The 9,454-nt window shown below is 42.0% G+C and overlaps 1 protein-coding gene across 1 annotated transcript; it reads left to right on the top strand.

Moving 5' to 3' along the window:
* Nucleotides 1-763: 763 nt before the first annotated feature.
* On the top strand, nucleotides 764-9,443 carry LOC147202833 (uncharacterized). Its single transcript, XM_086115144.1, has 13 exons — nucleotides 764-865; nucleotides 1,248-1,332; nucleotides 1,406-1,528; nucleotides 2,324-2,530; nucleotides 2,612-2,677; nucleotides 2,792-2,866; nucleotides 3,097-3,266; nucleotides 3,436-3,574; nucleotides 3,682-3,792; nucleotides 4,859-5,107; nucleotides 5,241-5,383; nucleotides 6,923-7,021; nucleotides 8,006-9,443. Exons 1-13 carry the CDS (start codon nucleotides 768-770, stop codon nucleotides 8,025-8,027), a joined length of 1,587 nt encoding a protein of 528 aa, XP_085971270.1. The 5' UTR covers nucleotides 764-767; the 3' UTR covers nucleotides 8,028-9,443.
* Nucleotides 9,444-9,454: the final 11 nt, after the last annotated feature.

Here is a 9,454-nt window from a genome sequence, read left to right as displayed (position 1 = left end):
TAGCGTGACGTCGACTGTGTATTTTCGTCACTGGACGGCGGCGCTGTTAATGGAAAGCAGCGGGGGGCGGCCTGGGCTGGAATACACTCACGTCCACTTTCGGAACTGTCAACTGGGTATCCGGAGAAATCCAGAGAAAAGCAGTGATGTCGCTGCGCTGTCACCTCACGGGAGGGGGCAGCCTCAACCGTCCGGGGAAGAAAATATTGTGAAGTGGCAGCAGGCCTATGTCACCAGAGGTACAATTAAAATGCTCTCCAATTATTAATTTGATGAAACACAATCATGCAAACCTTGTTGTTGTACTTTCCCAAGTCTCCATGGGGCTTAGAGTTTGAGATCTGCTCTATTATGCACACAATGTCATTTGTAATATCGTGGGGTTTATCATCCATTTACACCAAGTACCACCAACATGACATTAAATACCGTAGAGTAGTCAGCCTAAGTGTTCGTCAGAAAACAAGGCAGAGATTCTAGTAGGGGTTAAAAACTGAAGGCGGGTCACAAATGGCAGATGTGGCGTTGTTTGGACACACTGTTTTAGTTGCAAAATGACTTTCTTACTACTTTTTTTTTAATGATGATTTCCCCAAGTCTTTGAAACGGCTTATCTTGCCCTAAAAAAAAAGAACAAATGGAGGATTATGTCTTCATTGAACATTAAATGCATGGATGAAACGTCAATAAACCGCATTATGTACCTGTCACATTTTTTTTTTGTCATGTGGAAACCAGCTCGGTATTGCTTTCAGATGCCACAGAGAATGCAGACCCATGAAGTCATACCCGCTCCGAATCAGCCTCCACCCAAATCGCCTGATCATTCATATGGAGATGAACGACACCCGGTGGCTGATGGAAGGTTTGATGAGAATCCAAAGTGTTTCTTGCTTAATGGGTTCTGACCCAATTCCATGCATTCCCCGCAAAAAAAAAGTTCAACCTGAACAAATATACTACCGAGATTACACACAACACCAATTGATTTGACCAAGCAGCACAACTATTAAATGACAAATCCATTTTACAAAAAATTCCAATGTATTTTATATGTATTACTATGCCAAACAGTACAAAAATATACAAATACTTGAAAAAAATACAACACCAGGAAAAAGAATGTTCAAATGACAAATATTCATTTTATATTTATTAAATACAATTAAAAGAATAACATTGAGGTTCCACTGTATGCCGATTTTGTCCAGCACCCGCTTGATTTCTTTGCCATTTTATTTTTGTAGGCTTCTCGGGTTGCAGGAAGACGTCAGCAAAGTCAAATCTGACCTGGACAATGCCCACGGGTGTATAAAACTCTTACTTATCCAAGTAAGTTAAAGCTACTGGTTGTACGAGTGTTCATGTTGTCACTGAATCCTCCCCAAACAAACACTTGTTGTAGGTGGCCGAGAGGGACAAAAAGATTGATAATCTGAATCATGCACTTCATGGACCTCGTGACGCCATCTCTTTGGATGCTCAGAACAACACCAATAAGAAACTGATTGCCTACCTTACCCTTCAGGTAAAGTGTGGTGCACGCGGATTGCTTTTTGACGTCTTGCTCAACTGATTTTTAAAATAGGAGAAGCCTGGAAAAAAAAATCGCAGTGTCTTCTTATTGCTCTTAACACGCGTGGCCAAATCTAGATCAGCCTTTCTTGAGCCAAGGCACATATTTTGCGTTAGAAAAAAAAATGTCACGGCACACCGACATACTATAATGTCACAAAAAGTAATACATACTGAAATAATGATGATCTCAATTCAATTAACTTGCAAACGTACTTGGTAGCTAACTACCATACGTGCCTCTGAGTTGAATCTTAGAGAAAAAAAATCACAAATTACACATTCGCCTATACAGTGATTTTGTTTAAATGAAAAAAACATTTTTTTAAATTATTTTTGGGCAGTTTCAAAAAACATTTAATTTTCAATAGCTGTCAATTATACTCTTCTCTATTCGTGGCCCGGCCTGCTCCCAATTGTCATGTAAAGCGGGGGTCCAATATATTTTATTGTCATATTTTTCCAAGGTTAAGTTGTAATATAAACCTTCCAATTTAACAAGTAAATTTAATAATCACAACTTTTATTCCAGAAAAGACACCTTTATTCTTTGAAAAAAATGTTAATATAGTCTCAAGAAAACCTGCCTTCTAAAAAAAATATTCCTGTAGATTTTTTTAATTAAAAAAAACTATATTTCTTTTTCGTGTTTTTTTTTGGGGGGGGGGGTTATTATAATTTTTTTTATTGGTGCAACAATCACCGCACGTTCCAATGACCCCGAATACTTTGCAAATGATCAACACAGATCGAGTATCTGCAAGAGAGCAACAGGACGCTGGAGCAGAAGCTGGAGGCACTACAGAACAAGTCCTCCACCGAAGTGGCCGACCTCTCCCTGAAGAACATTGAACTGTGTCGAGAGCTGACGCAAAAGAACAACATGATCAAGCAGACCAAGATGGACAAGAAGCGAGTGCTGGATATCGCTTACCGGAACTTGTCCGCTTCCAAAGTGAGGAAAAAGAAAAAGGTGACGAAAATTCTGTACGTTACAAACTAAGTGTTTTGTTTTTGTCCTCACTTTTCTCCACAGGAGGTCATTATAAGTCAACAGGAAGTCATTAAAGATTTAGAGGATAACCTTGTAAAAATGAGAGCGGTGAGATCCTGTCTTTGTTGTGTTCAAAACTTCAGAATAAAAACTTGCCAGACATTTAATTATATGGATCAACCTCAAGAACTCACCCCGCCTGTTGTGTTTTTGTATTTTCAGGAGCCCCAAGAGACGAATTCAGGTACTATAATCGGATTGGATCGGATTATTGACCTGGAAAATGCCGTCCAGAACGTAAGTCTGATTGTTTCAACACATTTGAGCCCTTGTAAAACACTCCAAATGCCTAGCTCGTCATGGTTGGAGTTGACCTGCGACGACTCATCTACCGCAGAAGTGTTCCAGTTGTGCCGAAAGAGGCAAAGTGTCCAATCAGATGCGCTTTGACACCTTATGGCTAGCATGGAAATGCCCATCAACGCTTGCCGATTGATGTGTGCGCGCGTGTGTGTTCTGTGTTGAAGCTGGAGCGAGAGAGGCTGGAGTTGCGTTCACAGCTCTCGCTGCTGAGAGACGCCAAGTGGAATGCGGAGCCGCGATGGGACTATCAGCCTGCCGAGCGGCTTCAGGACGCAGAGAAGGAGGAGGAGGCGGCGGCTGCAACAAAGCGGAGGAAAGCAGCTCACGCGCTAAAGTTTGTTTTTCAAATAAGATGCCGTGATACTCGGAAGTTTATTCAAGGATTTATATCACTGAAAACATTCCTCGCGGTGTGAATAGTTTTCAATTTAACCCCGGTGGAGATTATTTCTGTCTACAGTAAAGTTGTATGAATGTTTGTATCTTTTTTTTGTTTGTTTCAGTCAACTGCAGGGTTTGCCAAAAAGCCAGGAGAGGGATCTCGCCGCCCCGCCACAACGGCTGCATGACCCCCAAGAAAGCATTGTTCGAGAGAACATGAGGTTGCAAGATGACCTGACCGCACTGACCAAAGAGAAGCAAGTAATAATAATCATCTGTGGATTATTTTTCTTGCTTCTGTTTATTTATTTCTTTATGTTTTGAGGGGTCGGGGGCCATAACAGCAAGTTGTATTTTCTCTCCTCAAGGCTGCACACGCTGGGATGGAGGTGGTCCTGCGCGAGCGGGATGAACTCAAGCTGAGCGTGCACTCTTACGCCAACGCAATGTACAGGGTCGAGGACCTGCTGAGGACAAAGGTACCGTATTGGCCCGAATATAAGACGGCCCTGATTATAAGACGACCCCCCTCTTTTTCAAGACTCAAGTTTGAAAAAAGACTTTTTGAACAGCAAAAAAATGTTTATACAGAAAATAATTACAGTACATCTGAAACAAATGATTCTAACAATATATTTGAGCAGTTATTTTGCCTCATTCAAATCTTAATATCTGAACATTTAAATATGTAAACTAAAGTGCAATCACATTCGTAAATGAATGGCTTCTGTTTTTGAAATGTAAATGACATCATAACTTCTCAGCTGCCGGTTAACATGGCCGATGTTCGACCCACATTTCCCCAGATTGTCGCTACGTTTCTCCATTTTGTGTGATCTGTTCTATTATTTTCTTCTCTTTTCTTTCTTACTGCTAGTTTTTATTTTTCTTCTTCGTGCTACCGCTATTTTTATTTTTATTCTTCGTGACAGGGGTTCGCTTTGGCCTGGGGAGTCAAGTTCAGCATTCGCTTCAATGATATCTGGCGCCATCTAGCGTCGTGAATGGGTATAATGTCTAGACCCTGAATATAAGACGACCCCCACTTTTACAGTCTTATTTCAATGCAAAAAAACACCGTCTTATATTCGGGCCAATACGGTACTTAAAATGCTCCTCAAACTTTATAGACCGTGCTCCACTCACATCGGAATTATAATTCACAATTGAGCGTTACTATACTACTTTTACTGATGTTTCAGGGTTTTTTTCCCCGAAGTCTCCTTTTCAGTACCGGTCCTGACATACTTCCTGCAGGAATAGTATTGAAGTCAGAATTTTGTTCATGTGATGACATGAAATCCTCAAAACGCTCATCGAAATTTGACACTGCCGACATGAGGAGATTCAGGCAACAAAAAATAAATAAAAAGAAGCTTACAACTGAGGAATTTGGGCAAATTTCCAAGATGGAGTTGTCACAGCACAAGTCAACGAATTTGCTCAGGTCATGGGGGTGCACTTTTGAGGACCTCAAACTCAGCAGTCCCTAAAAGAGAAATGAATCCGCTGGGGTGTCAGCTGACTTTGATGTGTCAACCACAGGATCAGGAGAATTTCGAGCTGGTGGCGCGCCTGCGAGCGGCCCAATCGGACCTGCAAGAGCGGGAGCGGAGGCTGCAGCAGGTGGAGGACCTGATTGCCGCCATTGGCGTTGAGCTGCGCAAAGCCCAGGATGGGCCGGCCGCTCTCCTCTCTGACCTGGCCTGCATCCGGGAGGGCTGCGCTAGACTGGACACGGACAAGGAGCTCGCCGCGTGTGCCCTTACATCCAAAAGCATCGAGCTTGACCTGGTGGGCACGACTGCGCAAGTTTGCAAAAAAAAAAAGAATTTGATTATGTGATATAGAAATCACGATTAATAAGCACAGTTATTCTTCAGTGAGTTCAAAAAAACATGGCAGTCTAATTCTGTTTGTTCTCCAGGTTAAAAAACAACTGGAGAGTGAGAAGGCGACCGTGCGCAACCTCGAGACGCTGCTCGCCGCCGCTCTTCAGAAGGTCAGCGACAGGGAGGCCAAACTGAGGGCGCTGCGAGACAGGCTCACCGCCCCAGCGGAGAACATGACGTAAGGCAAACTCTTTTGGCTGCTAAATATCCCGAACTTTTTGGGAGTACGTATGTACAAATCTGTGAAAGCGCGACGACAACAAAACGATTTTTTTTATTCCCTTCTCACTCCGTCCACCTTCACCCTCTATTTATTTATTTATTTGCTTTTTTTTTAAACCAGCCTTGCAGGCCGTCTCAAATGTCATTTTTCGTATACAGTAAATATTCCCATCCCCGGAATTCTATGAAAAGGAATATCCTTCACCCGTAATAAAAACCTATGCATTAACATTTTGACTACGATATTACGTGTTACCGGAACTTACGTAAGCGGAAATTCCACTAGCCGTAACCCGGATGGAGGCGTAATACCGCGGGAGCCTAAATACACGTAACGCCCACCCGGTGCGACGGAAAGAAAACAACGCTGAGACACGTTTTCACTTCGCGTTTTTTGATCATCAGATTCGAAACGACGACGTGTAAGTGAGTTTTTATTGGCGTGCGCTTTACTGTAATTGTGAATGATTTTAACTTTATTCACTTACGTCCTGTAGAACGCGGCAATGGCTTAAAAGCAGCACCCACTCGACACGACCGAAGAAACGTGTTTGCTTCGCCGTTTTCATTCATCAGATTCGAAACGAAGACGTGTCAGTGACCTTTTATTGGCGTGCGTTTTACTGTAATTGCGAAAGATTTAAACTTTATTCACTTACGTCGTGTAGATCATGGCATCGAAACGTAAAGAACTGTAATGACTGGAACGGAGCGAGTGAAATGCATCCGTTTGAGCGAGGCTGGACACAAAGTTAAAACCCTCCAGCAGACACTTGGAGTCGGAAAGACCCAAATCTACGAAACTTTAAAAAAACAAAACAAGTCATCGATTCAACTCCTGATGACAAGCCACCATCCAGCAAGGAAGCAATGCAAATGGCAACAAAAATCATTCAGTATGCACAAGAATTACCAGACATCGGTGATCAACGGGACAGTTACTTGCAACTAGCAAGAAAACTGTATGACACGCAGGCAAACATTGTCATAAACCAAAGAATGCATCCAACAAAACAATCCAAAAGACACATTTTTTCCCAACACAAAAAAATAAACATTAAAATACTGTACGTATTTTATTGTTGTGATTCTTTTTGGATACACCTGTATTGCAATTTTTGTTATATAAACAGGTTTTGGACAGTATATTTTTGTATTTTATTGATTGTGTTGTTACACGTGCATTTTGTCAACATACTTGCAGGTTCATGTACCATGCTCATTTCCCAAATGAGGAATTTCTTTTATCAGGACAAATTGGACAGCGCAAACACGTCCGTATTTGAGAATATTTACTGTATACCTCAGGCTGCTGAAAGATTGATGGCGGGCCGCGAATGCCCCCCCCCACCCCACCCCCAATGCTGTAGTTTGGAAACCTCTCCTATAATTGACAAGAACGTGAATAGACTTCACCTTTTCGACTGCTGTAATCCATCTTTGTCACGAAAGCGGTTCATTTAAAATTGCCGCTAACGTTTTGGTCTTTGTGCAGTGGCGACTGCAACCGTGCGAGCGAGGTGGCCAATCCTCAAGCGCCTCAGCGACAGATGGAGATGAACAACCGAACAAACGCTAGATCGACCGGGGAGCAGTGAGTCGCGAGGCTGATCCCTTTCACGCAGTCCCCGTTGTAACACATCAAGGAGATATATTGTCCCCTCCCCCCGCTCCCCACACACACATTTTAAAACTGGTGTGTTTGTACGACTCTGTCAAAATAATAGAGGATCAAATTACAGCGCACACATACTTATCGGCTTTGCTGAAATTAGCCTGTGGAATGCAAGTAATCCTTCCTCCATGTTGAGTATGGCTTTCATTAATTATGGCAAAACTCAGATGGGGGGGAGCACATACCCAGTAAAACGTGGATCGTATTTTCACTCGTGGCGGCAGCACTTCATCTGTAAGCTGCTGAGTTGAAACTTGTGAATTAGTGTGCAAATGGCGCATCCTGAGGACATATAGCCAAACACAAATCATTTTATTGTCCATTTTACTCACCTATGTACAAACTGGGGTGATGTCGACGACTCGCCAACTCGTCCAACAGGCTTTTCTGGTAGCCAAAGTTAGAATTGTTGGCAAAAACTAAAAATTGAAGGAAAAAAACATTCTTGTTAATAAAGTAAAGTGAAAACGAAAAGACTTAAAAAAAAAAGAAAACTAACTATAATTATAGGGAAATTACACTTTTTTTTGCCTTTGTCAATATCATACATGAGCTTTTTGGGGTCAATTTTAAATGTATGTATGTATTTATTATTGGTATTGCTCTACATCCATACAGAAGGAAGGTCAAACAGTCATTTGACAATAGTATTTACTGGACAACGCACTATTTAGTCACCTTTAAAAAAAAAGAAAAATCTAACACTCAAATACTGCATGCATTTAAAAAAAAATCTAAAGCTAAATCTAAAATGAATAAAAACTAAAGTCCAGCAACAAACATGCTCTAAAAACTCATTAAACCTAACTCAATCACAAAAATAAGTCAAAACGAAAACTAACTACAGTGAAAAAAACAAAACAAATCTATTCTAACCCCTGTGGCATCTTGTCATCCTTTCAGACACGTGAGCTTCAGGGACTGACTTGCAGCGAGACCGCCTTCCAAAAATGATGCTTTCGAGCTGCTGACTGGAGCGCACGACATAAGAGGAGCCCTCCCTTACCGGACTTTTAATGAGGCCGTAAACTGTCTTCATTGTCGGTGACTTTTTTTTTGGCTTCTTAGATAAGACGGCAGGAGCTCCGTCTATGAGGACTTGGCTTTGGAGTCATATAGGGAAAATGTCGACGCGTTGCCGTAGATGCCAGGGCATTTTTTTAGCACTTCATCTATTTATCACAGAGTTCCTTTTTATATATATGGTGTTTATTTTTAGAAGCGCTCCCATCTTTTAAATGTTTACATGGACAACCGCATAGGACTAAAAACCTGTACGCTGACGCGACGTCACCATCACGAACGAAGCGATATCGTCAGCGTCTTAATAACGGAACCTCTGACGTCGATTGCGATTGCGCAGACGCCGATTGACTTCTCATAGGAAATGATGTCAAGTGAGTTCATAGGCTCAAATTTTTCAACAACAGAAAATATTTATTGGCTGTACAGGCAATGTTTGCATGAACAGTCTCTCATTTTTGTGGTTGTTTACCGATTAGGGTATTTGACAGAACATCAATCAAAATATGCGTAAATGTGGGGTGGAATAAATATTTGATCCCAGGACAACTCAGCCAAAATTTGGGCTGCACGAGTGTGACACGTAAGAACATGTACAGCCGCGTCTTACGCTTGCCAGCGAATATCAAGTCAGAAATGCAAACATAGCCACCAAGAATTGGGGTAGGAGGCGGTCGTCTCCCAAGTGCCAATTTAACTGATCTGTGATCTCCCTGACCAACTTTGAATCACCCACACTGTGGAGATCGCCTTCCAGTGCATTTTGAACATTCACGCACACATCGCAAAACGGTTTTATTTTCTACGCTAAGCTTCGTGCCTCTGTGAAAATACCCGAACCCGGTCTAGCACACCCCTGCGTAGGTGTACGTCGCGCCCTGCGCCAGTCCTGCACTCCTCGTGAAAATTGAGCCCATCACATTTAATATCTAACGGCCGGCCATGAGACGGCTGAGTCAAGAGTCTAGACCTCAGCCCAATAGAAAAACCCTGGACTTGGGAATTTAAAGCAAGTGTCCTAAAAAACCAAGTGACCAACAAAAAAATATCTCAGCACTGTTCTCCACTGAGTACTAACAGGTATTGCTCGGTGATCAAATATTAATTTTACTGAATAATATGCACATTATCATAACTTTTAGAGTGACTTTGACGGATGTTCTGTCCCTTAATCAATAAATGATAAACATTTGAAATGTCACTAAGTGGTTAAAATTCAGCACAGGATGAAAAGAATTATTTCCCTCACGCTACAAAACGTGGAAGCTGAGCAAAAATAATCCGCAAGCTGCTGACACTCTGTTTGGTGTGCGTGGCTTAGCCAAATAA

The sequence above is a fragment of the Hippocampus guttulatus genome, chromosome 7 (assembly GCF_054856545.1).
Source record: "Hippocampus guttulatus isolate MCC_2025c chromosome 7, RoL_Hgut_1.0, whole genome shotgun sequence".
NCBI lineage: Eukaryota > Metazoa > Chordata > Actinopteri > Syngnathiformes > Syngnathidae > Hippocampus > Hippocampus guttulatus.
Note: the sequence above shows the minus strand (reverse complement) of the source record. Positions and strands in the feature narration are given on the sequence as shown.

Bases quoted from the DNA above. Each gene is read 5' to 3' on its own strand.
- LOC147202833 (XM_086115144.1), top strand. From the start codon at position 768: ATGCAGACCCATGAAGTCATACCCGCTCCGAATCAGCCTCCACCCAAA. The intron at 1,529-2,323 runs GTAAAGTGTGGT...TGATCAACACAG, and splicing joins TTGCCTACCTTACCCTTCAG to ATCGAGTATCTGCAAGAGAG. The intron at 7,022-8,005 runs GTGAGTCGCGAG...TCATCCTTTCAG, and splicing joins GCTAGATCGACCGGGGAGCA to ACACGTGAGCTTCAGGGACT.